The sequence below is a fragment of the Pollachius pollachius genome, assembly GCF_949987615.1.
Source record: "Pollachius pollachius genome assembly, chromosome: 1".
NCBI classification, from domain to species: domain Eukaryota; kingdom Metazoa; phylum Chordata; class Actinopteri; order Gadiformes; family Gadidae; genus Pollachius; species Pollachius pollachius.
The window spans coordinates 1,395,976-1,422,972 of NC_136934.1; the positions used below are offsets into that span (position 1 = coordinate 1,395,976).

Consider the following 26,997-nt stretch of genomic DNA (forward strand, 5'->3'; position numbering starts at 1 on the left):
GTGCGTGTGTACCTCCAGTCGGGTGTGTGTTTGTGTGTAGCTCCAGGTGTGTGTGTGTGTGCGTGTGTACCTCCAGTCGGGTGTGTGTTTGTGTGTAGCTCCAGGTGTGTGTGTGTGTGTGTACCTCCAGTCGGGTGTGTGTTTGTGTGTAGCTCCAGGTGTGTGTGTGCCTGTGTGTACCTCCAGTCGGCTGTCTGTTTGTGTGTAGCTCCAGGTGTGTGTGTGCCTGTGTGTACCTCCAGTCGGGTGTGTGTTTGTGTGTAGCTCCAGGTGTGTGTGTGTGTGTGTACCTCCAGTCGGGTGTGTGTTTGTGTGTAGCTACAGGTGTGTGTGTGCCTGTGTGTACCTCCAGTCGGGTGTGTGCCTGTGTGTACCTCCAGTCGGGTGTGTGTTTGTGTGTAGCTCCAGGTGTGTGTGTGTGTGTGTGTACCTCCAGTCGGGTGTGTGTTTGTGTGTAGCTCCAGGTGTGTGTGTGTGTGTGTACCTCCAGTCGGGTGTGTGTTTGTGTGTAGCTCCAGGTGTGTGTGCCTGTGTGTACCTCCAGTCGGGCGGCCATGTCCTCGCCGTAGGGGAAGAAGCGCAGGTCTTTGTCTCCTTTGAAGAACCAGGTACAGCGCCGCACCTCGGACGGGGCCTGCTCCCAGTACACCGCCTGCCGCCGCCGCGCCCCCACCCGCACGTCGTAGCGCTCGCCCTCCACCGCCACCACCCGCTCCGCCCGCGGCCCCACTGACACACACACAGAGACACACACACACACACGGGCACACAGAGACACACACGGGCACACAGAGACACACACACACACGGGCACACAGAGACACAGAGACACACACACACACACACAGAGACACACACACACACACGGGCACACAGAGACAGACACACACACACACAGAGACACACACACACACGGGCACACAGAGACACACACGGGCACACAGAGACACACACACACACGGGCACACAGAGACACAGAGACACACACACACAGAGACACAGAGACACACACACACACACGGGCACACAGAGACAGACACACACACACACAGAGACACAAACACACACGGGCACACAGAGACACAGAGACACACACACACAGAGACACACACACACACACGGGCACACAGAGACAGACACACACACACACAGAGACACACACACACACGGGCACACAGAGACACACACGGGCACACACACAGAGACACACACACACACACACACACACACACACACAGACAGGCACACAGAGACACAGAGACACACACACAGCCACACACACACACACACACACACACACAGAGAGACACACACACACAGATACATAGACACACACACACACACACACACACACACGGGCACACACACACACACACACAGACACAGACACACAGAGACACACACACTCGGGCAAACAGAGACAGACACGGATACAGACACACACACACACGTACACACACACACACACGTACACACACAGACAAAGACACGCACACACACAGCACAGGCACACACAGATACAGACGCACACACACGGATACAGACACAGACACACACACACACGTACACACACAGACAAAGACACACACACACACAGCACAGGCACACACAGATACAGACACACACACACGTAAAATAGTTGTACTTACACAGAGACACACACACACAGATAAGTTGTTGTATTTCGTAAACAACAAGAGTTACTTCTTCCACTCTTCCACTATTCTGGAAAACGCTTCCATTATATTATGAATTATGTTCCATTAATAGAATAGCTTGTGGATCATGTATTACGATCAAGGTGTAACATTACTATTAACAAGATAAAACTAATCTAAGGAAGAAGAAGAATAAGGAGAAGGAGGAGGAGGAGGAGGAGGAGGAGAAGGAGGGATGCCCCAAGGTGCAGCAACAAAAGCCCTATAAACAAAGAGCTCTCATCCCTTCGCCAGCCGCCTCACGGCGCTCTCACGTCCCCTCTACTTGTCACACCTCAGGCGTGTCCATCCTCCTCCGTCCGCGTTGGGAGGCGCGGGTCTTACCGTCGGAGTGGGCCTGCTCCAGCTTCTCAGAATCCTCTCTGCTGAAGGGCAGCCAGGAGGTGCTGTCGTCGGCACGGCGACAGTAGAACCAGTGAGGCTTGACGGGCTGATAGGGGGGGGGGGGGGGCCTCCATGTCCAGCATCTCGAAGGAGGAGGTGGAGGACGGAGACACCTCGTCCATCACCGGGGGCGCCTGGCGACGGTTTTAAGGAACATTTAAAAAGTTACAAAACACCCACTTAAGAATGGCTTACTTTGTGTAAGTTTGTAGTTGTACACAATAGAAATCCTAGCGGCTCGCTATCATGGACTTTGGGAGCATTAGATAAAGGAGATGGCAGCCATCAGACCCCCCCCCCCCCCACACAAACAGCCGCACAAAGACCCTCATTCTCCCTTGTGGAGCCTCACTGTCCTGCTCCTCTACTGTGACTCATCACTGATGATGAATTCATCAATCTCACTCAACTTCACACGAGTATGTGCTGAGTTTTGACCGCTGGGGACAATTGCTTCAAATTTTAAGTAAACTTGCTTCCATCATCTCCACAGAGTGGAACACGCCTTCGCTGCCTGCACAAGGATGGCTGTGTTGGTATGCATGGCGGCTAGCGCCTGGGTAACAACAGGGAATGTTGGTGTCTCTGTATCACCACGGCTAAGTCACTAATCCCATGACACTAATCTGGGGCGTGAAAGTGCATCTTGAGGACAAAAGGGATGTGACCCCTTCAGTATGTATTATGCAATGCACCACACATACAATGGAATTTACAGATCGTCATTTCCCAAACAATAATGTGACAAACGGCAATCAGTGCAGTGCAGGGAGACTTCCCCAGCCTCGACCATGTGGTCATTCAACTCTTACACTGGATTAATTAAAGCGCAGCCACAGCGGCTAGAGCTACGCATATCCATTTACCGATTGCAGTCCGATCAAACATGCTTGTTTTTCGACCCTTATCCTGGAGTTCATAGCTCTGCTAGTGAAACAGACTCCAAGGGAGGCTTCAACTGTAACGACCCGCCCAACAGGCTGTGCCTCTCTGTCGTCGGTGGGGCAACCCTTTCTGCCCAGGGGCCATGGCACCAAGCGACGCTCTGACTGACGCTGACAGCACTGTCCTCCCGGAAGGTAAGCTGTCCACACATTGTCTGAGTAAAGGTAATCACTGAGCAGCAGATGAGTGGCGTCTGATCTGATTCTTAGTTTAGTATCCGTGAGGCTAATAGGTACTAGTATGTATTGTGTATATATATATATATATATATATATATATATATATATATATATATATATATATATATATACAGGGTGCGATTTGCCGGTGGGGATGGTGGGGATTATCCCCCCCTCTGGTTTACACGTCCTACCCTCTGCTGAATTATTTTTATCCTCGGTGGGGATAAAAATTATCCCCCCCACCCAAAGTATTTTCACCATTACATCGTAATAATTAACAACCAAAATACACAGGGTCCGTCTTCATTTTGAAACATTTTAAAATGTTTCTCAAAATTATCCCCCCCTCTGGTTTTTTCACAAATCGCACCCTGTATATATATATATATATATATATATATATATATATATATATATATGTATTGTAACAAATGCACGTATTGTAAGTCGCTTTGGATAAAAGCGTCTGCTAAATGCCCTAAATGTAAATGGTATGTGCCCTTACACCGTGCGTGTAAAAACATATAGAAATGCATGCTGGAAGACACACACACAGACACACACACACACACACACACTCACCTACTCACCTCTGGAAGGGGGGGTTTGTAAGCCTGGGGTTGAGAGGCGGAGTCGCTGCCGGAGGGGTCTGCCTGAGAAAGGACTCCTTCTGTGCCGGGGATCTGGGACATTACCCCGACCTAGTTGTCAGTTACTCTGTGGCTTCGCGGATCAGTCGACCCTAGAGGACAGGTCCAAAGATCTCAGTTTCTCATCAGATACACGTCCGTACAGTAGATTAGCAAACGGTGACGTTACGGCTGGATGTTTGTGGTATTTCAGCCCAAGAGCATATAACTTCAATCATTGGATAGTGGCTCAAATACACTATATGTATACACCTTACAGCGACAACAAGTCAAAGTTATAGAATATCTAGCAGCTCATTGTTTGTAAGACTGGACTCGGCTGATCCCAGTACAGATGGTTACCTTGCTGGTCCCAGCACAGACGTCCTGTTACCTTGCTGTGTGCCTCCCATGGTGTAAAGGTTTAATCAGAGGACATGTCATGGGTGAGCCGGTGTCCCTCCGCCTACTAAACCAGCAAGGGCGTCGGGAACACTAAAGCCCACAGTGTCCGCGGCGTTAGCCTGCCACACAAACCCTACACTCAAACACACACAGAAACAGAAACAAACACACACACACACACACACACACACACACACACACACACACACACACACACACACACACACACACACACACACACTTACTTCTGGTTCTTCCTTTTCATTTCTACATCATTCTTATCAAACACATCTCAAAGTCATCCATTGGAAACGACTCTCCTATATACACAACAACATTAACGTTGGTTGTTTGGTCTCAGGCGGTGAGCTGTCTCTCACTCAGAACGTAAACACCGCTGGGCTAAGCTAGGCTAGGCTATCACGTCGGGGCTAGCTGTCAGTCAGACAGAGGCCACGCCCCCTTCGCAGACGTCACTCCCCTCGCACAGAGCGAAGTTGCAGAGAAACGTCCCAAGAAAACCTCAAAAAGCTTCTTTATATCCTATTATTACAAACAGCAAGACATCTGAAACGAGGTCATATCGTCTTCTGAGATTCAGGATCACGGGGACCTCGGAGTTCCAGTCTTAAAGTGAGTAATCCAATTGAAATGAAGAAAAGTGTTGGGGAAGGGATCGTTTAGTTTTATCCATTACTATAACCCATCCACGGGGATTCCCATGTTCTGTATGCTTTTGTTTGTTGTCATGAAATACAGCGAGGCTGCCAAGACGTGGTGCGGATGTACCCACCATACCATTCACTCAAAACCATTGATTCCATTGATAGTACTACTTTGATATAAACTTCCCCTGACTTGATTGCGCTGTGTCTGTGTGGAGGAGCCGCTTCATGTACGGGCAGAAGACTTAAGATAAGATGAACTAAGATAAGGCATTCAGGTGAAACACGGGGCTGTGGCCCACGCCTCTGCTCCGGGGCATGCCCAGGGGCAGAAGGGGGGAGGGTAATGCCAGGGTGGAGTGGGGAGAAGAAAGTGAATCAAGTTAGTATGAACTGACACACCCAGTTCAACAAAGTAGGTTTCAGAGGGAGAAAGGCTGAGGACCGACAGTAGCCTGACGACTCTTGAGCAACGGAGGGTGTGGCCTTTCCAACGGAGGGTGTGGCCTCATTGACTGGCTTGTGGAAGCAAAAGGGGCAGGATCCACATTCTGAATAGAAGTGCTTTTACTATAACTCACGCTGCATAAAACCCTGAGCAAAGACCTCACTTTTTTTTTTACGCATCCCGTCTCACTCCCTGCACCACAGTGCTCAAGTAGTGTGGAACAAGTGCTGGAACCACGCCTGAACGCAGAGAGATACCAAAAATATAAAGTTGAAAGCAGCAGAGATGAGAGACAAAGTGAAGAGACCAGCAGGGGGAAGGAATCACCCGAAAGCAGGTAAGAAATCCTTCAAATGTCGCGCTGGTTGGCACAGTGTGCTTCTATTACTGTTTTCCTCTATAACAGTGTGACTCTATTACTGTATGCTTCTATTACTGTGTTCCTCTATAACAGTGTGACTCTATTACTGTATGCTTCTATTACTGTGTGCCTCTATAACAGTGTGACTCTATTACTGTATGCTTCTATTACTGTGTGCCTCTATAACAGTGTGACTCTATTACTGTATGCTTCTATTACTGTGTTCCTCTATAACAGTGTGACTCTATTACTGTATGCTTCTATTACTGTGTGCCTCTATAACAGTGTGACTCTATTACTGTATGCTTCTATTACTGTGTGCCTCTATAACAGTGTGACTCTATTGCTGTATGCTTCTATTACTGTGTGCCTCTACTACTCTGTGCCTCTACTACTGCATGCCTCTATTCCTGTGTTCCTCTATTACAGTTTGCCTCTATTCTTCCACACCTTCCTCCTCTGACTCACTCCCAGATGGGTCGTTGTTGAGGGCAGTTGGCAGGGGCGTGCGACGGCAGGGTACCAGAGCAGTGTTGGCATGCACTGCCCTCTGACAAGCTCAGGGTGCATATCTCCCAAGAAGAAAAATGCACCAGGCTTTTACACGGCCTGAATAAAGCAGCATTCCTTTCTACTGTTTCGGATTCAGCCTTGTAGGGGGAGGCTTGTCTCCTTCCTACAGGTTTTAGCCCAGTGGTTTTAAGATGTACTGGTTTTAGTCCAGTGGTTTAAAGCTATACTTCAGCCTGTACTTAAAGAACAGGCTTTCTTTAGCTCGTCCTAAACGGTTTAGTGGACGCATGTCTCACTCATTGTTGCTGATAAAGCCTCACTTGCATTCCCTCCGCCTCCCAGTTAGGGGAATTAGGGGAAGGGCTGAATAAATATTAGGTTTGGACATTTCCCCACCTCCAGGGGCCCTGGGGGGTCCCTAACCAGGCCCTGGGACCACTTACCACTCTGGGCTGGTGGGAAACCAGTGACACAATGGTCAGTTTGACACAGTGAAGAAACATGTTTATATAAGCAAAGATTAAACTTCAGAGAGGTTAGTCGTTAGAAGTACTTTGTCGGACACCGGAATCGGAAGAAGCAGGATGATAAACGACGGGGACCGACACAATGGAGGCTTGTAGTGGTAATCTGGGCGGAGAGAGAGAGGAAAGGCCCCGATGCAGAGAGGTTCGGAATCTGGGCAGGGGAAGGAAAAGGACGAGAGGAGGGTTCGATCTCAACCAATCACACACAGGGAAACCTTCAGCGGGCTGAAGGAAACAGCCCCGAGCTCAGTTATAAAACTCTAAAATGTTTCTCTATTTGTTCGTATGATGCTGCAGCGTCTGTTTGTGGCTCCGTGTGTCTGCCTGTGTTGTCTGGTTCTGAACAAGGCTCTGTGAGGCTCGTTACGCTCCACGTAGTGGAGCGCCAGCATGCCAGAGTGAGGTGTGGTTGTCCCCTCTCTCCCCGAGACGACACGAAACTCACATGCTTATTCAACAGGCTTAGTCGTTTTTCAACTTGCTTGAGTTGAGGAACACGCTGGGTCCTGCACCGTGCCTGTGCGTGTGCGCCTGTGTGTGTGTTTGTGTGTGTGTGTGTGTGTGTGTGTGTGTGTGTGTGTGTGTGTGTGTGCGGGAGAGACACACCCCACTTTCACTTTCTCTGTGTTCATGGACTGAACTGGATTGGAATTAACTCTCTCTCTCTCTCTACCTCTCTCTCTCTCTCTCTCTCTCTCTCTCTCTCTCTCTACCTCTCTCTCTCGCTCTCTCGCTCTCTCTCTCTCTACCTCTCTCTCTCTCTCTCTTTCTCTCACAGATGCACACACACACACACACACTCAAAGCACCTCAGGCCTTAGTCATGAGGATGTGATTGCACATGATGACACCCTCATTATCTCAGATGGATTCCCAACACTGACGGTGTCTGGGTTGCTAGGAACTAATCTGTACTAACCACTCCTGCATGTGTCAGATGTCACTCAATAAGGCTGGAGGACCTCCCCTCATCAGAGACGAAACGCTCTGATCTCTGATCTGTCCACAGATGTCTCCCCGCCCAGCGGTGTCCCAGAGGCCTTCGTCATGAACACCGACGACTCGTCCTTTCCTGTGAAGGTCCAGGGGGCTGGCCTGGAGATGTTTGAGATGCAGGTAAAGAGCTCCGCACACACCTCGAGGCTGGGACGCCCGGCCAGCAGAGCTACCTGTCGATGGACAGGTAGCTTGTGTTACCTGTGACGTAATGTGCTACATGCTACGTAACACATTGTGTACCGCCTGTTACACATGTGGGTGTCACACGGTTACACCCACATGTGTAACACGTGACCCCCTGCGTCATGTGACCCCTGACCACCTGGCTCTCCCGTGTGTTCCTCAGGTGCACGGTTTCTGGCAGGTTCAGGACACCGTAATGGCCCTCATGGCGCGGGAGGAGGTGTGTCCACGCTCCAGCTTCTCATTGGCTCTCGCCGGTGCACCCCTGGACCCTCTGGTGGACCTGAAGAGCCTGAGGGGCCTCAGGCCAGGATCTGTCCTCCGCCTCGTTGAAGGTAGCGTGTGTTTTCTTGTCAGCCATTCTTCTCTCTCTCAGTATCACTGTGCCTTCTAACGCTCAAACGATACCGGGATTGGATCAGAGACGCTCGCCTTGTCATTTCAATACAAGAGGTAATCAGAGTTGTTGGTTCAGTTTGGCCTTATCAACACTGCCTCCGTGGTTGGCAATGGTACACAAACGTCCCTCTCCAGATAGCTATACAGGCAAGCCAATTGGCAAGATCTTTTAACGTTTATATTTGTATTTGATTGCCCCTGTGACAATGCTCTGAAATGGGTTCATGAATCATAGTTAGACATGAAAAAAAACTCATAGTCAATTTTTATTCCCCCTCAACATTGTCACAATATAGCAACACTGCATCGTAGCACATCCCTAGCCCATTCGGTGGGGCCGTTGTCCCTGGAGCGAGGTACGGTGGGCCTTGTCTGCTAGGCTGATACCCCAGCGTGCCGCTGGAGAGCTTGAGCACATCACCCCACCGCCTGGGACGGGCGGGCCGGAGCTGTTGCTGTGGTGCACAGCAAAATGTTGTGGTTGCAGTGCTGCGAGGAATGCATGGTGCATGTCCTTATTTGGAGGCTTGGAGTAAACAAAACCAGTTCGGCATTACCAGTTCATACTCATACTTGTGATTAGATGTCGCGGTGTTTTCGGCGTACTAGTCTTGTGTTATGTTTGAATAAAATGTGTTGTATAAACAGCCACCTGGTGATTGACAGCCATGGGAGCCGAAGCTAATAATTATTGTAATCAACCGCCGTCTCTCGTCCCATGGCTGTTGGGTGGCTCCCAGTGGCTGATGGGTCGCTCCCAGTGGCTGATGGGTCGTTCCCAGTGGCATGTGAAACAGCGGCCTCACGTTGGGGAGGTCAACCGGTTCCAGCCGCTGGCTAGCAGAGTGTTGTATCTTACGTCTGAGTGCCAAGCCGCAGATTTCAGCGGGCAGAATGTGTGAGAAGTTCTCTGAAACGATTGAAATGTGCTCATGTATGAAAAGTACATTCACGCCTTGCGACTTGGCCAATATTTGTTTTATACTTATTGTTATTAAAAGATTAGATCCGTGTCTCTTTGGGTGTTGTTCCAATAATGTGTGAATAATAAGATAATATGGTGCTTCAAGGATCCCAGGCGAGTCATTTGGTTAAGTCTCGTCTCTTGTGGCACAATCCCCAACAGCGCTTGGTGCTGTTGGTGTAGTAGTAAGAAAACAAAGAGGTATATATGTGAGTGGGCCAATTCTGTGGTGTTTAAACATGGGGAGTAAAACGAGCAGCAGGGTGGTTTCAGGGCTGAGAGTAGACTTCTCTCCTGGGCCAGGTGTAATAAGGCCTGACCTCCAGCCCTCCAACTCAACTGTTAACCTGTGTCTACAGTTGCTTTGCTTGGTGAGAATCGTTTGAACGTGAACCAAAGTTGAAGTTGGCAGCAGTGTAGTGAGTGACATCAATCCACACACTCACCTGTTCCACTCACCCGCTAAACCGCAATCCTCAGACCCCTCCGGCTATGTTGACTTTCTAGTTCTGAGTGTCTTAGTGCAATAAAGTCTGTTATCGCTCAGCCTAACGCCGTGTCACCTGTTGTGTTCCCAGAGCCGTACTCCCCCTACTCTGCCAGGGCCCACCTGGGCCGTGTGCTGGAGCTGCTCAGGACCTCCGGACCCCAAGACGCCCTGAAGGAAGGCCGGTCCCCCAGCGTCCTGGAGACGCTCACAAACAGCCCAGGTGATCCACACACATCCAACACACGTCCAACACACGTCCAACACATGTCGAACACACGTCCAACCACATCAAACACACGTCCAACACACGTCCAACACACGCCCAACCACATCAAACACACGTCCAACACACGCCCAACCACATCAAACACACGTCCAACACACGCCCAACCACATCAAACACACGTCCAACACACGCCCAACCACATCAAACACACGTCCAACACACGCCCAACCACATCAAACACACGTCCAACACACGCCCAACCACATCAAACACACGTCCAACACACGTCCAACACACGTCCAACCACATCAAACACACGTCCAACACACGGCCAACCACATCCAACACACATCCAACACACGTCCAACCACATCAAACACACGTCCAACACACGTTCGACCACATCCAGCGCACGTCCGACCACATCCAACACATATCTTACCACATCCAACACACATCCAACACACGTCCAACCACATCCAACACATGTCCAACCACATCCAACACACATCCAACACAAGTCCAACACACGTCCAGCACACATCCAACACACATCCAACACACATCCATCACACATCCAACACACGTCCACCCACATCCAACACACATCCAACACATATCTAACCACATCCAACACATGTCTAACCACATCAAAAACACGTCAAACACACATCCAACACATGTCTGACCACATCCAACACACGTCAAACACACATCCAACACATGTCTGACCACATCCAACACACGTCAAACACACATCCAACACACGTCCAACACATGCCTAACCACATCCAACACACGTCCAACACACATCCAACACACATCCACACACATCAACAAACATGTCTAACCACATCCAACACATGTCTAACCACATCCAACACATGTCCAACACACATCCAACACATATCTAACCACATCCAACACACGTTAAACACACTGCGTCAGCTTCCACACGCGTGCGACAACAGGCCAGGTTTTAAACACATGTAAGAACAAGAAGGTGCCGCACACTCCCGAGTTCCAATAGTAAGAATTTTGAATTGGTGACAACGTTTCGGCCTACAAAGGCCTTCGTCAGATCACATGGGTTTAGAACACAAACATAATAAACCAGAATTGTTGCTCTTTTTGTTTTCCAGGTGCTGCCAAAGACGGGGGCTCTCCCACCGGCCGGAGCCTGAAGCGCTCCTTAAGCGTTCCCAAAGCAGAGGCTGGAGTCCAGGATGGAAATCCCCCGGAATACCTGCTCCCGGGGTCCCTGGAGAGACCCCTCATGGCCCTGCTGCCTCACAGCTCCCAGACAGAGGTACCAGAAGGAGCAGCCCGTCCATTGTGTCTGTGTATCAGTGGTACCAGTCCGTCCAGGTCCATTGTGTTTGTGTACCAGTGGTACCAGTGGTACCAGTCCCACTGACCCTAGGCCCTCTGAAGGGTGAGGAGAACCTCCCCGACGTAGAGGGAACCCCCTGAGAAGGAACCCAGCAGGGGGGGGGGGGGGGGGGGGATAGGCTCCACAGTGGACAGATAATGGTATCATAATCTAGCACAACAAAGGTTAAGTCTGATTAGGGTTGTTATCGCTGATAGTAGATTAGTAATGAGTTCAAATAAATCAATCATGAAAGACAAAGTGTGGAGGCCCGATCCCAACCCGCTGGTCTCACTCTCCTCCTCTCAGGGCTCCATCTATCTCAGGGACTTATCCCTCAGCTGTTGGAATCCACCGCCCGGCCACAGGAAGCTGCAGGGGGACTTCCTGTACGTTACCGTGGTGACCCTTGAAGGAAGCCGCTATGACGTCACGTCGTGTCCAAAAGGATTCTATGTCAATAGGTAACAAACCTGCATGTTGCTCGTGTTAGTTTAGGGTTTGCTACGACAGGGAATGTTATCCGTAGTGTATTTACACCTGGTCATGTAGCATTTACATCTACATTTACACTTACATTTACATTCAGGGCATTTAGCAGACACTTTTATCCAAAGCGACTTACAATAAATACATTTGACAGACGAAGGAGACACAACAATATATCTCTGTCGGTACAGTAAGGATGTTCATAGAAACAAGACAAGCGCTAACAATCACTAGGTTAACCCATTGCCTGTATACAACAAAGATAGCTAGGATAAGATGCTACACAATGCTAAGTACTATTGTTAAGTGCAAGAAGGTACAACTTACAATAAGTGAATAAGAAAGGGTGTAGGGAGGTAAGGGGAGAGGCTGTGCAGAGTCAAGGTGAACCCTGAACAAGTGAGCCTCGAGTCTTTTGCAGACACCTTTGTAACCAGAGAGACTTGGCTAGGAGCCATCAGGCCATACGATCAATACCGGAATGGTGACAGAAGAGGTTATAGTACTGCACAGACGTGGTTTAAAAACTAAAAACGACTGGACAGAGTGCAGAGCCGTTTGGGGAATTAGAAAGGTCAAGTTCAAGTCTTGTGTTTTCAGATGGACAGAGTAACACAGACAGACTGAGCACTGACATTATTATCACAAGCAACAGGAAACCAAATACATAGGGCAAAAATGATATAGATATAAAGATAAATATACTACCAAGCAGTAAGGTTATTACAGGGTGATAATACAGCTTATAAAGATTAATAATTAATAATAATTAATAATACAGATTATAAAAAAATCAGAAAAACTAAAAGATTCTAAATCCAATTACCTCCAGATCTAGTTATGGGCGGTGTGTTTTTTGTTTAATATCAGTAGTAGTGTGAACAATATAATATAATCATGTGCTGGGTAGAAGTCTTAGGGCCGTAGTGATCCATTATCTGTGCTGAGTTAATCACTCACCCTCACTAACTACCCCCTCGTGTTCCTCCCTTTGCTCCAGGTCCACAGAAGAGGTGTTCGACCCCCGTCCCGTTCAGGCGTCTCCCCTCTGCCACTGTTTCACCGACCTGCTCTGTCACCTCAGCCCTGCCTTCAAACAAGCCCTCTCCACCGTGAAGACCAGGTAGCCGCTGCGCTAGAGGAAGACTGAGCACTGCTGTGTTATTCAATGGGCCTTATCGTCCCCTGGCGGCCATCTTGGTTGCTTATACTCACCTGGCGGCCATCTTGGTTCTTCTTGGTTCTAAACGCGGGCTAGATGGGGGGGGAACCATCCTCAAGGTGGATAGGGCCCATGGTTCTTCTAAGAGTGGTTCCAGAACACATGAATTCTATGTAGGCGTTGAGGGATCTGTTCACCCATTAACTATTCTGGCAACGTCACAAGCAGCCCAGCAACAGTGCCGGCATGTGGTTCAGGTGGTAGAGGTTAGTAACTGGACGGTTGCTAGATCGATCCCTGGCTTTGAGTGGCCGCTGGTTAGAAAAGCGCTGTATAAATGCAGTCCTTTTACCATTTAACAGGACAAATGCGTGTTTTGGGATGAGGTTTCAGGTTTGTTAGTCTGGCTCAGTTGTCTCCAGGGTTCCTTGTGACTCCTTGAGGCCCTGGTTCCAAGAGCCATCCTGACACCAACACAAGCATGACCAATCAGGTGCAGACACTGACCTCAGAGGAGGAAGACCTTGGTTAATCCCAGAGAAGAAAGGCTACGTCGACCCGCTGGAGAGACTCTGACCCCTGCCTCCGTCCTCCCCCCCCCTCGTAGGTCTCAGCTGCCCCCCGCGGAGGTGCTGCCCACCCCCTACCGTACCATGTGCTGGCTGGGGCCCTCGTCCATCTCCCGGACCCAGAGGAACACCTTCAGCAGGCTGGGGCTGGACCAGCAGGCCGCCGCACAGGTACCACTCACACTCACCGCGTCTGCGTGGGTCATCAAAGTCAAAGTCGGCTTTATTGTCAATTACTTCACATGTAGACATACAGAGCATCGAGAAGACGTTCCTCGCTATCCCACGGTGAACAGATAAAGTGCGCACGCACAACAGATCTGACAACACTAAAAGTAAACAACCGATAAGACAACACTAAAGGTAAACATTGAAGTGCACAAGAGATAAGGACATTTACTTATATCAAAAAGATAGACAATAAAATAATAATATCTAAGAGAAGCAGCATAAGTTTCTTAATACGTTAAGTTGAGTTGTGGTAGTGCAAAAAAGCCAGTCAGTAATGGTAGCAAAAGTTCTGTAAGATATATTTGTAACAGTAATGGTAATGGTAATGGTGCAAATGGTAATTGTAAAGATGGTTAAGAACAGTCGGTAAAATAGCAGCAATTTCAGTCTGTTTTGGGGGGGGCGGGTATATACCTGAGGGTGTGTTTGCACTATTCAGATTTCATTCTCTTATTTTATTACTCGTTTGGGTTAACTTTATAGTTCTATATCTTTAATTCAGGTTTTTTTTTTTGTTTACACTATTGTTGCCTGTTTGAGGATGCCTGAAATCGATGAAAATGAAAATGCCTTGTGTATGTGTTTGGTTGTCAGGCTCCAGACTGGAATGAAGAGTTGCAGGCCGCTAGAGACCTCCCCCAGGGAACCCTGGAGGAGAGGCTGTGGAGAGACCGGACGCTGCTGCAGGTTAGCATGTTAGCAAACAGATAGAACCAGACAGAACCAGGTAGAACCAGAAAGAGCCAGACACAACCAGACACAACATAGCACAAACAGATAGAACCAACCACAACCAGATGGGACCGGATAGAACCAGATAGAACCAGCCACAACCAGATGGGTCCAGATAGAACCAGATACCACCAGATATAACCAGATATAACTAGATAGAGCCAGAAAGAGCCACATACAACCAGACACAACCTAGCACAACCAGATAGAACCAGCCACAACCAGATGGTACCGGATAGAACCAGATAGAACCAGATAGAATCAGATAGAGCCAGATAGAACCAGACACAACCAGACACAACCTAGCGCAACCAGATGGAACCAGATAGAACCAATGAATGGTAACAGGCGTTAGAAAGTTAACGAGCAGGATCAGGATCCAGATGTTCCCAGTGCTGGGGTGTCTAAAGCGTTCTGCCCCCCCCCCCCCCCCCCCAGGTGAACAGTGCCTTCGTGCTAGCTGCGGCCCAGGGTGCGGAGACACTGGTGGACGGCTTCGCGGAGACGGTCAGCGCAGGCGGAGAGGACCCGGGCTTCCTCTGGGGGGGGGTCTTCATGAGCCAGGGCTCGTCCAGCACCGGGGGGGAGCGGGGCCGCAGGTAGGACTCCCGCCCGTACCGGATGTAACCCTAACCCTAATGCTAACACATGCTGCGTTAAGCCTCTGATTATCAGAGCGTTTCACAACCTCCCATAATGTAGGACAGTGTGTCGGTCCTATTGGTCATACTGTAAGTCCTGCATTGCATCCTCTGACCGTATACAGTATAATGTGTACAATACTGTATTATGTTGCATTTATTTGCTTTCACATTCTTTTGTTTTTACCATTTTCATTTTCGTTTTTTTACTCTTTTTGTTGTTGCTTTGGCTGGCCCCCATATTCTGAGGCAACGCCCAACATTCATTCAACGCGTCTTGGATGAATGAATTCTTATCTTATCTCCTCGTATCTTATCTTAAATTCTTCGGCGCGGTCACGATTATTGGTAGTCGCCGTGCGGGGCCCCCGAATGACCTCTTACCTGAGATCAGTCAGGCTGTACTGACTCGTTAACCCCGCCTCCTCGTTAACCCCGCCTCCTCGTTAACTCCGCCTCCCCCTCCCTCCAGGGCCGCCCAGCGGTTGGAGCTGAGCGGGGTCCAGGCGTACAGCGACCTGGGGGAGCTGCAGGCCCTCCACACGCTGCCCACCGCCACCGTGGACTACCGGGGGGTGCGTCTGTCCGCCCAGGGCCTGGCCCCCGGGTCGGACGGCCCCGAGCCGGAGGCAGACCCGGAGGCGGACCCGGAGGCGGACCCGGAGGCTCCGGCCCCGCCCCCCTCGAGGTGAGCTCAGCGCTCAGAGTCGGAATCTGTAAAATGTGGGCCGTGGTGTAAACATTCCTGGACTGTGACTGATTAAGGGCTTCACACACTGACTGGACTAGATTTAGAACCAGAAACAGATCACGGCACAAGTGTGCACGTACAAGGGCGGTGTGGCGCAGTGAAGAACACGATCCAAACACACAGACAACATGGACTGGTTGGTCCGGTCCGGGTCGGTCTAAAGCTGTAGGAGGTCCACTGAAGCCTTCTCTGTTCCTCACTGGAAGCTAACCCGGCGGTTCACCTCTGCGTGGTTCTGGTCCTGCAGACAGACTGCGGTTCCCCTGTTGATAACAACAACGTTACTCCCCCTCTGTCCTCCTTCCAGGGGTCTGATGTACGGGCTGAACGCGGGCCCCCAGGAGTCCCCCAGACGCAGGCAGCTGCTGGTGCTGCTGGCCCAGTCGGCCAAGGCCCTGTCCCTGCAGAGGCACGCGGTGATGGGCCCCGCGGGGTACCAGGTGCCCCTCTTCACCTCGGTGGACGCCCAGGGCCTGCTTGGCGGCGACGGCCGCTTCTACCTGCTGGACCTCGTCCGCACCATGCCTGCTGACGCCAACTTCTGCCCCGAGGTGGAGGCGGCGGAGCGCGCCCTGACCGCAGAGGGGCAGGTGGAGGAGGTGAAGGAGACGGTGGAGGAGGAGGTGAAGGAGGAGAAGGAGAAGGTTGAGGTGGAGGAGGAGGAGGCGAAGGAGGAGGAGAAGGAGGAGGCGAAGGAGGAGGAGAGGCCAAAGGGTTCAGAAGCAGGAGGAGACCGGTGGCCGGAGAGCTACCACTCGGACACGGGCCTGCCCAGGAGGTTCCCTCACGGCCTGTGCCGGCTGAGACGGGAGCTGTGGCACGCCTTCGTCCAACACAAGTAAGCCCCTCCCACCCGTTCTGCTCCTCCAGTGGAGCGCCTCCGGGTCTCCGAGGGGAACCGTCACGCCAACGCTGGTCTGTTGTGAAGAGCTCTGCTGAGGAGGTGTTCAGAGCACACTGGAGGCCTCCGGAGCAGTCGTCTCCTCTGTTAGAAACCAGCCGAGGGTGGCGGAGCCCCTCTGACGAAACACTGACCGAGTCTTCTTCACTCCTCAGACACACGCAGTTCAACCAGCGGGTCAGAGAACTGATGGAGGAGGACGGGGGCTTTGAAGAGTGTGCAAAACCAGGTGATGACTCGGCCGTGTGTCAGGGGTCAAAGGTCACTGACCTACCACCTGGTCTGAGGCCTTTTATGTGATGAGGTGTTAACGATGAGCGTTTGTCGTGCACAGGCGACGCCCGCGCTACCAAAGCAGTGAGGGCGGCGTGTGAGGAGGTCGGCTCCGTCAGCAACCTCATCTTCGAGATGCGCTTCAACCCCAACGTGTTCTGTCCAGGTACGCACACGCACACACACACACACACACACACACACACACACACACACACACACCCCCACACACACACACAGACACACACACACACACACACACACACTCACACTCACCAAACCTAGAAGTGTTTTTATGCAGTGGTAGGAAACGACCGGTCATTGTGAACCCGACTCAATGGCCGCTCTGTCCGTGCCCCCAGGCGTGTCCTTCCCCAGCGGTGACAGCGCGGCCACCCGGCTCCAGGAGAGGCTTCTGAGGGAGGCCGCCGCCTTCATCATCAAGCAGCAGATTCCTGACTTTGTAAGCACCGCCACTCCCCCGCCCGCCGCGTTCAGCGCCCCGGTGGTCGATGTCGGACTCGGCCCGCCGCCTTCGTAGCATTTGTGTAGCTTTGTGCGTAGCATTTGTGTAGCTTTGTGCGTAGCATTTGTGTATCTTTGTTCGTAGCATTTGTGTAGCTTTGTTCGTAGCATTTGTGTAGCTTTGTTCGTAGCATTTGTTCGTAGCATTTGTGTTGCTTTGTTCGTAGCATTTGTGTAGCTTTGTTCGTAGCATTTGTGTAGCTTTGTTCGTAGCATTTGTGTTGCTTTGTTCGGAGCATTTTTGTAGCTTTGTTCGTAGCATTTGTGTAGCTATGTTCGTAGCATTTGTGTAGCTTTGTTCGGAGCATTTGTGTAGCTTTGTTCGTAGCATTTGTGTAGCTTTGTTCGTAGCATTTGTGTAGCTTTGTTCGTAGCATTTGTGTAGCTTTGTTCGGAGCATTTGTGTAGCTTTGTTCGTAGCATTTGTGTATCTTTGTTCGTAGCATTTGTGTAGCTTTGTTCGTAGCATTTGTGTAGCTTTGTTCGTAGCATTTGTGTAGCTTTGTTCGTAGCATTTGTGTTGCTTTGTTCGTAGCATTTGTGTAGCTTTGTTCGTAGCATTTGTGTAGCTTTGTTCGTAGCATTTTTGTAGCTTTGTTCGTAGCATTTGTGTAGCTATGTTCGTAGCATTTTTGTAGCTTTGTTCGGAGCATTTGTGTAGCTTTGTTCGGAGCATTTGTGTAGCTTTGTTCGTAGCATTTGTGTAGCTTTGTTCGGAGCATTTGTGTAGCTTTGTTCGTAGCATTTGTGTTGCTTTGTTCGGAGCATTTGTGTAGCTTTGTTCGTAGCATTTGTGTAGCTTTGTTCGTAGCATTTGTGTAGCTTTGTTCGGAGCATTTGTGTAGCTTTGTTCGTAGCATTTTTGTAGCTTTGTTCGTAGCATTTGTGTAGCTATGTTCCTAGCATTTGTGTAGCTTTGTTCGTAGCATTTGTGTAGCTTTATTCGTAGCATTTTTGTAGCTTTGTTCGTAGCATTTGTGTAGCTATGTTCGTAGCATTTGTGTAGCTTTGTTCGTAGCATTTGTGTAGCTTTGTTCGTAGCATTTGTGTAGCTTTGTTCGTAGCATTTGTGTAGCTTTGTTCGTAGCATTTGTGTAGCTATGTTCTTAGCATTCGTCTAGCTTTGTTTGTAGCATTCGTGTAGCTTTGTTCGTAGCATTCGTGTAGCTTTGTCTGGAGCATTCGTGTAGCTTTGTTCGTAGCATTCGTGTAGCTTTGTTCGTAGCATTTGTGTAGCTTTGTTCGTAGCATTTGTGTAACTTTGTTCGTAGCATTTGTGTAGCTTTGTTCGTAGCATTTTTGCAGCTTTGTTCGTAGCCTTTGTGTAGCCACTCCATCTCTGATGGTGTGCGTCGATTGTTATCAGCCTCCTCTGCCAGCTGCTCCGGATGCAGCAGGTGGCGTCTACGCCTTGAGTCACAGTCATGTTTTACGATGACGTCGTTATGATCTGACGGCTGTCAACACAAAGCGTGCTATGAAATGGGAGGAGCTAGCTCCCCCAGGTGTGTTGTGAACACGTGTGTGTGTGTGTGTGTGTGTGTGTGTGTGTGTGTGTGTGTGCGTGTGTGTGTTCCCCCAGGTGGACTACTGTCTGCAGGGCGTTGAGGTTCCCATGGACAGTGCCACCCTGAAACAGGCCCTGCACCACAGGGGCATCAACCTCCGCTACCTGGGCCATGTGATCAAAGCCATCAGCCAATCAGAGCACAAGGAACGCCTGAGGCACATACTGGTGAGTTTGTCTTATTGTGAAGGAAACCGATCAACCAGTTTTATCTGTTCACCGATCAGTATCCAAATGTAATTAAAGTCCTTCTTGGATCCCTTTACCTCCAATGAAGGGCGTGGCAATACGGCTGGCCGAAGGCAGAATGTTTATTAATGTTTGAAGCACTTTATTGGTCCCTGAGGGGACATTGTGTTGATTGAAAGGCTTGTAAACCACCAACTGCCATCAGGTTGCGACGTGGAACACGCCTTAACCCACACAGGGCGATTTGAGTCCCTATTTACATCCCGTTTTACATCTTTTAAACCTTTATGGGGAAATTCAGACCAGGATTAATCCACATCACGACCACTCAGTATCCTCATGGCTTCCCATCTGGAGCCAGCGGCAGGGTTTTCCCTCTTGAGAGGCATGTTGGGGCCCCCCCCGTCTCACGCGTTGTCCGGTTGTCTCTGTGCAGCGGGTGGCCCTGGCCGAGGTGGTGGTGCGCTCCACCAGGAGGGTGTTCAACAGCTTCGTCCAGGTACTGTGCTGCGCTGGGATCTTCTCTCACCATCACACGTTCCAAATGACGTGATCAGAGTTAGACCTTACGGTGAAATGTGATAACGTTTACAACAGATAAAGTGTGTCTTTAGTACGGAAGAGGATCAGGGTCACATGGGATCCTTTTTTTGGAGTTCTGACTTTAATCGAAGGATTCTGACTTTAAAGTCAGAATAGAAAGACTGACTTTAAAGTCAGGATTCTGAGATTAAAGTCAGAATAAAAAGATTGACTTTAAAATCTGAATTCTGAGATTAAAGCCAGAATTCTGATTTTAAAGTCAGAACTCAAAAGAATTACACACGTAATTATTTTTGTGGAGTTCTGTCTTTAGTCTCAGATTTCTAATCTTAAGAGTCAGAACTCCAAAAAAAGAATCACATGATTTGGCCCTAATCCTCTTCCTTACTTTATCCTTATACTTAATAATGATTTAATTTAGCCACTGTTTGGTACCGCTGTGTGACCCGTGGTTTGTATTTGATGGTGATCCGTGTCGCTGAACGTCTTCCCGCCGGTTCCTCAGGGCGTGGAGGTGTGGAGCCTATCAGCCGCCGTCAGTCACTTCCTCTGCTGCCTATTGGTTCCCCAATTCACGCCCGCCTCCGCGGGGGAGGAGCCCAAGAAGAAGTCCAAGCGCCGCGGCGGCCGCGGTGGCACCGGGGGGGCGGAAACCCCGGCGTGGAGCGCCCCCGCCGGGGCGGCGCTGACCGGGCCGGCGCTGTGGAACCTGGTCCGTCAGGACGCCCTGGAGACCTATGACATCACGGCCCACCTGGGGTAGGGCCCGCCCCCTTCTGTCTGTCTGTCCGTCTGTCTGTCTGTCCGTCTGTCTGTCCTTCTGTCTGTCTGTCTGTCCGTCTGTCTGTCCTTCTGTCTGTCTGTCTGTCTGTCCTTCTGTCTGTCTGTCCTTCTGTCTGTCTGTCCTTCTGTCTGTCCTTCATGTCTGTCTGTCTGTCTGTCCTTCTGTCTGTCTTTCTGTCTGTCTGTCCTTCTGTCTGTCTGTCCTTCTGTCCTTCTGTCTGTCTTGTCTGTCTGTCTGTCTGTCCTTCTGTCTGTCCTTCATGTCTGTCTGTCTGTCTGTCCTCCTGTCTGTCTGTCTGTCTGTTGTTCAGAGGTTTCTCTGTGTTAGAGCTGTAACAGAGGATTGTACTTTATTAATACCCGACGGGACGTTCAGATGACGCCGCATACGCCCCCCTCCCTTCAGGCCTCCGTCCAAAGCCCCTCCCCCAAAAACACGGGACTAGCTCGCTAGCTTGAGCAAAAGTTCTGCTAGCATTGAGGAAGACTCCGGTCTGTAATTGGGAGAATGGGCAGAGTGTGAGCAGGTAGGCGTGTAGGTAGGTAGACGGACAGGTAGGCTGTCCAATAATTTCCCACGGGCCGAATGAAACACTTGGACAGGCTTATTACAGGCCTGAGACTGCCACACATACCAGATTTTTCTTTTCTTTTCAGCCTATTTTATTTCTTGATTCCTGTCGGGATGTAAAAAGAATTTCACAAATATGACAAATTCATGCTTCTGCCATGAGTCCCCTAGCTTTAACGCGCGTGTTCCCCGTCCCCAGGACCAGCGTGAGCCAGGTGGTGGAGCAGAACGGCCTGCAGCGGCTGTCCCTGCTCAGGGAGTTCTGCCTGAAGACCGGAGTGCAGGTAACCCTCACCGCTGACAGCGGCCATGTTAAAGAAGACCCTGCTTTATCTAGCACAAACGTCACCGTGAAATTAGATAAAAGTTATATACTGATTATACTGTCTATATTCTTCATCTCTGTTGTTCATTTTGTGCCTTATATTAACCATGTGACAGATACCAATGAGATTAGGTCCATCTTTATGTCACAAATATTATCCAAAACATAAAATAAAATGTGTAAAACACTAAAGAAGGTTGTGCTCTGTGTCTTAATCAACCGTTCTTCTCTGCGACAGTTGAGACTCAGAGACTACTGCCTGGACAACCAAAGCAAGGCTCCCATTGGACCGGACGACGTGCTGAACATCTTCCCATTGGTCAAGCACATCCACATGCCCGTTGCTGACGCCTCCAAAGCCTTCCGGGCGGCCCAGACCTTCATAGAGAAAGGTAGAGCACTGTGTTCCTCCACGCTGGGGTCATAGGGCTGACCTCTCAGTCCGGGGGTTTGATGATGCATCCTGGAGGTCTGTGGGGTCTTCATGGCTACACAAACAGACGTTCTCTGGGACGCTGATATCACAGGCTCACATGCCGATTGGTTTAAAGGATTTGTGTGGAACCAGATGCACAACAGTGCAGATTTCACACTCATAAATGAGCTCTTGGCCAGAAAGGTTTGGGAACTGCTGCTTTAGATTGAAACACTGACATTTAGTGATGATTTCTGTAATTCTTCGATTTCTTCACCGACTGACTGTAGTTGTATGTTCGCTGTACAGTGTCTGGTACTGTGTTACTAAGTATCTGTGTCTGGTCCCCACGTCTGAAGGTTTGCTGGACCAAGCCCAGGAGCGCCTGAAGGAGACGTCCTACCTGTTTGGTCGTGTGTGTGATGAGCTTCACCCAGAGGCCTGCCACTGCCTCAGCACACTGGCCAGGGTCACCTTCCTGCAGGGAAAGACAGCAGAGGTACGCCCCTCACCCCCACCCTCCTCTGGAACCTTCAGAAGGCCACTGCACTTCTGCATCTCATTCACCCTTCATACACACATTCACACACTGACGGCGGTGTCAACATGCAAGGCAACAGCCGGCTGGTCGGGACAGTCAGGGATGTCTCGCTCAGGGACACCTCGACACTCAGCTAGGAGGAACCCTAGCTGAGTGACCCTTTTTTTTTGGCAACCCTTCAGTTGGCCAAAACTGACTCTTTATAGTTCTCATTGGTACTAACGTCCCTAGATGTTTTTTTTCTAAACCGAGGTCAATAGACTGACCATGCGGTCTCCCCCTCTGTGCTCCAGGCCCGCAGCGCCCAGCTGAAGGCCGTGATGCTCAGTGAGAGGGTCCTGGGCTTCGACCACCCCAGCACCATCCAGCAATACGTGAGTACCCAGCCGCCACCGCCTCACACAGCGGGGGGCTGCGAACCCTGACCCCGTGTCCATGTCTCCTGTGTTCATGTCTCATGGGTTCATGTCCCCTGTGTTCATTAGTTCATGTCTCATGTGTTAATGCCCCCTGTGTTCATGTCTCATGTGTTAATGCCCCGTGTCCTTGTCTCCTGTGTTCATGTCTCATGTGTTAATGCCCCGTGTGTCCTTGTCTCCTGTGTCCATGTCCCCTGTGTTCATGTGTCCTTGTCTCATGTGTCTATGTCCCCTGTGTCCATGTCTCCTGTCTCATGCATCCATGTCCCGTGTTCATGTCTCCTGTGTTCATGTCCCCTGTGTTCATGTGTCCATATCTCCTGTCTCATGCGTCCATGTCCCCTGTGTTCATGTCTCATGTGTTCATGTCCCCTGTGTTCATGTGTTCATGTGTCCATATATCCTGTCTCATGCGTCCATGTCCCCTGTGTTCATGTCTCATGTGTTCATGTCCCCTGTGTTCATGTGTTCATGTGTCCATATCTCCTGTCTCATGCGTCCATGTCCCCTGTGTTCATGTGTTCATGTCTCCTGTGTGGTTTCAGGCTCTGCTGGCAGTCTACCTGGGGGCCGGGGGGGAGAAGGCCCTGGCGCAGAAGTGTCTCCTCAGGGCCCGACACTTACTGCTGACCGTCCACGGAGAGGACCACCCCTACGTCGCCACGCTGGACGTAGGTCGACCACAACAACCCATATCCTGCTGGGCTTTATTGCAACACTCTGGCCTCGATTACATCTCATAAACATCTAGATTGTACAATCTAGATCCGAACCTCCTCTGTTTACACAAAGTGCACAACACGCTCACACGCACACTCACTCACTCACTCGCTCACACGCTCACACACACACCCACACACCAACAGGTGTGTTCAGGTTCCACAATGCTCAGAGGATGGGCGGAGACGTAGTATCCGTAGTGTACCGGGTTACGGTGCTCTGAATTATATCACCAATGGTCCAAGTAGGCCCGGTTTTGGATGCTTCAGAGGTCACTCTCTCTCGTTGTAAATGGCTCCAGGACCTCCGTCTGCAGAGGTTGTGGTTCTGTGTGGTTCCGCTGACCCGTCTGGTTCCGTCCCCCAGGGCTGTCTCGGGTTGGTGCTGACGGGGGAGGCCGCAGGGCAGTACCTGGAGAGCGCTCTGAAACTCAACATGTCCTTCTTCGGCCCCACCGACACCCACACAGCGTTCAGGTACGTTGATCATCACCACCACGCAGGGATTCAAGGAGCCGCAGGGGAGAAGCGTTGGTCAGGGGGAGAGACGAGGAAAGGGTGGAAGAGAGCAAAGGTGTTTAAATGAAACCGCTGCAACAAATGCCCTCCCATCTCTCTTGCCCCCTCCCTCCCTGCTTTCCTCCACCGTTGGAAGCGTTCCACTTCACACACCTGTGATTGAAAGGCAAGAAGGATTCCCTGAGCCAATCAGAGAAACGATGTCCGGATTGGTCAGGGAGTGGTCGGCTCACGAAGAGCCAGGCAGTCACCTCCGGACAGATGTCCTCATAGTGCACTTCGGACACTAATGGACAGCTATGCCCTTTCTAACAAAGAACCCTCAAATCAAAGCCCTTAAACCCCCCCCCTACAGCTCCTATAACAAGAGAAACGGCGTTGTCTTTTGTTTATCTTGGATGGGTTTAAAGCCCCTGGTCTGTCACTGAAAGCCTTCTCCCGTTGTCACCCCCTCCTCCAGTCAGCACTTGCTGTCCCAGTGGCTTTGCAGTAAAGGGGACTACCGCTCCGCCATGAGCCACGAGAAGGAGGCGCAGGCGGCATACTCTGCCATGGTCAGTACCTACCCCTGCCCCTGCCTTCCCCTCTGACGCACGTCTGTCGGGGTCACGCCGACGGACACGCCGGCAGACACGCTGACAGACACGCCATTGGCGTGTCTGTCAGCGTGTCTGTCAGCGTGTCCGTCGGCGTGTCTGTCTGTGGCGCTCATTGTCCTGTTCTCCCTTAGTTCGGCGAGGACCACAAACAGACCAAGTGCAGCGCAGAGTTCCTGCGTACCATTACCCAGCAGGCCGTGCGGGTGGAGCGCAGCCGCAGGGAGGCGCCCGACGTGACGGAGCCGGCGGCGGAGGTGAGGGCGCCGCTTCGTCCGGTGACACCTGGTTTTGTTTGAGCTAACGAGGCGCTAACAGGTGCTAACAACCCTGACCCCCCCCCCCCCCCCACAGGGCCTGAAGCCGTCCTCAGAGACCGTTCTGGAACAGCTGGCGCTGCTCACAGGGATCAGGAAGAACGCACAGAGGTGAGCAGTATCCGCACCTGGGATACCAATCGTGTTCCGTTATGCGGGCGGCATGAGGCTCAGGGGGTAGAGCGGGTCGGCTGGGCACCGGAAGGTTGCTAGTTCGATGCCCGGCTCCTCCTAGCTGAGTGTCGAGGTGTCCCTGAGCGAGACGCCTCACCCTGACTGCTCCTGACGAGCCGGCTGTCGACCTGCGTGGTTGACCCCGCCGTCGGCGTGTGAATGTGCGCATGAATGGGTGAATGTTGGGCAGTATTGTAAAGCACTTTGAGTGGACACTGGTTAGGAAAGCGCTGTATAGGTGCAGTCCATCTACCATCTAGGATGATTATTGCATTGTTATTATGCTATGAAGAAGAAATGGATGCATTGTTCATGGATGATGTTTTGGTTTGTAGCAATAGGCTCCAGGAATTCAAGAAGAGGTTCTGGGAGATGAAGCTGGCGGAGGCCACAGAGAAGGTGAAGGTCATCAATGAGAGACTGGTCAGCGCCAAGACCAAGAGGGAAGGAGAGAGCACGCCTGCAGGGGCGGCAGGAGCAGGAGAAGAGGAGACGCCTGCAGATGCAGCAGCAGCAGAAGGAGCAGTAGAAGGAGCAGCTGTGTGCCTGGAGAACGGGGACGGTGGAGCAGAACATCCTGAGGAGGCTCTGCCCAGCGGGGGCCAGGAGATCCGGCCAGCGGAGGAACCCTCGGAGGAGAACCGTCCCAGTGCGGCCGTCAACGGTCACCTAGAGGAGCGCTCTGAGCCGGGGGAACCAGAGCAGCAGGAGACGGAGAGAGAGGAGGTGGAGCGCCACGGAACCATGAACGGAGGTCCAGGCGTCGAGGCGGATGATACCGAACACAAAGAAACGGAGGCGGGGGAGACGGTTCGTCCGTCCGAGGGGATGGTGAACGGGGGAAAGGAGGTGATGAAGGCAGGCTCACACAAGGAGACCAACGGCGTGAACGGAGTCCACGACGACGACGACAACGACGACGACGACAGCGACCTATCAGGGCTCGAGAAGAAGAAAGAGCACTTGGTGGAGGTCAACCCAAAGTCCACCAAAGCCAATGAAGCGGTCGTCAACGCTGCCGTCGTCGTCAACGGAGGGGCGGAGAACGGCGTGGTGGTGAACGGAGCCCCCGAAGAGTGAAAGGCCCCCCAGGGAGCCCGGCTTCACCGTCATGTTAAAGCTTTTACTAATGTCTCGGGGTGGAATCAAAAGTATCTTCAGCTGGTACGGAAACGTGGAGATGAACGTTTTCTACCCACCTGCTCGATGGAGAGGGGAAGGAACCGGTTACATGGGGAGAGGGACTTGCTTCTTAGGGAAACTTTTTCTTCCGATAATAAAACATTCTGCTGTTAAATAAAGATTTTAAAAGAGAGACTGTACTCTGGGTGCTTCTTTCAAACATGGCCCTGACACACACACACACACACACACACACACGTAAAGTTTAGAGTAGGAGCAATGTTGACATTGCTAATCGAGTTCAGGTAGACGATAAACATTTTATGCTACAGTATTGAAAGTAAAGATGAACACACACAAAACAGATAATTAAACTACCTTAGTATAAACATTGAGTTTAATGTACACAAAATAAAAAATACAATCATTCTCCAGCTCCTCCCCTCCTAGTAAGCTCCTCCCCTGCTCCTCCTACTCCTCCCCTGCTCCTCCTCCCCTCTGCTCCTCCTCCTC

At 50.9% G+C, this 26,997-nt stretch overlaps 2 protein-coding genes across 2 annotated transcripts in view; one reads left to right on the plus strand and one right to left on the minus strand.

Annotated features, from left to right (window-relative positions):
• The window catches only part of LOC307085431 (triacylglycerol hydrolase DDHD2-like), a gene marked incomplete at its 5' end in the record, with an annotated part of 20,359 nt that extends 16,438 nt beyond the window's left edge, over positions 1–3,921 (minus strand). The window contains 4 exon segments of the mRNA XM_079750222.1: positions 539–729; positions 2,043–2,169; positions 2,171–2,236; positions 3,820–3,921. Of these exon segments, the coding sequence (XP_079606348.1) occupies positions 539–729; positions 2,043–2,169; positions 2,171–2,236; positions 3,820–3,921 (486 nt within the window).
• Positions 3,922–4,748: 827 nt separating this feature from the next.
• Positions 4,749–26,667, plus strand: LOC307080757 (clustered mitochondria protein homolog). The gene is made up of 29 exons (XM_079743626.1): positions 4,749–4,896; positions 5,580–5,713; positions 7,787–7,893; positions 8,123–8,294; positions 9,901–10,032; positions 11,181–11,347; positions 11,720–11,874; positions 12,900–13,022; positions 13,669–13,801; positions 14,456–14,548; positions 15,032–15,192; positions 15,707–15,922; positions 16,293–16,823; positions 17,042–17,115; positions 17,221–17,325; positions 17,522–17,622; positions 19,267–19,419; positions 19,877–19,939; positions 20,489–20,742; positions 21,537–21,621; positions 21,901–22,054; positions 22,437–22,576; positions 22,912–22,992; positions 23,583–23,708; positions 24,124–24,233; positions 24,736–24,829; positions 25,006–25,128; positions 25,226–25,299; positions 25,698–26,667. The coding sequence occupies exons 2-29, from the start codon at positions 5,662–5,664 to the stop codon at positions 26,440–26,442; spliced, it is 4,524 nt and encodes a 1,507-aa protein (XP_079599752.1). The 5' UTR covers positions 4,749–4,896; positions 5,580–5,661; the 3' UTR covers positions 26,443–26,667.
• The last annotated feature ends 330 nt before the right edge of the window (positions 26,668–26,997 follow it).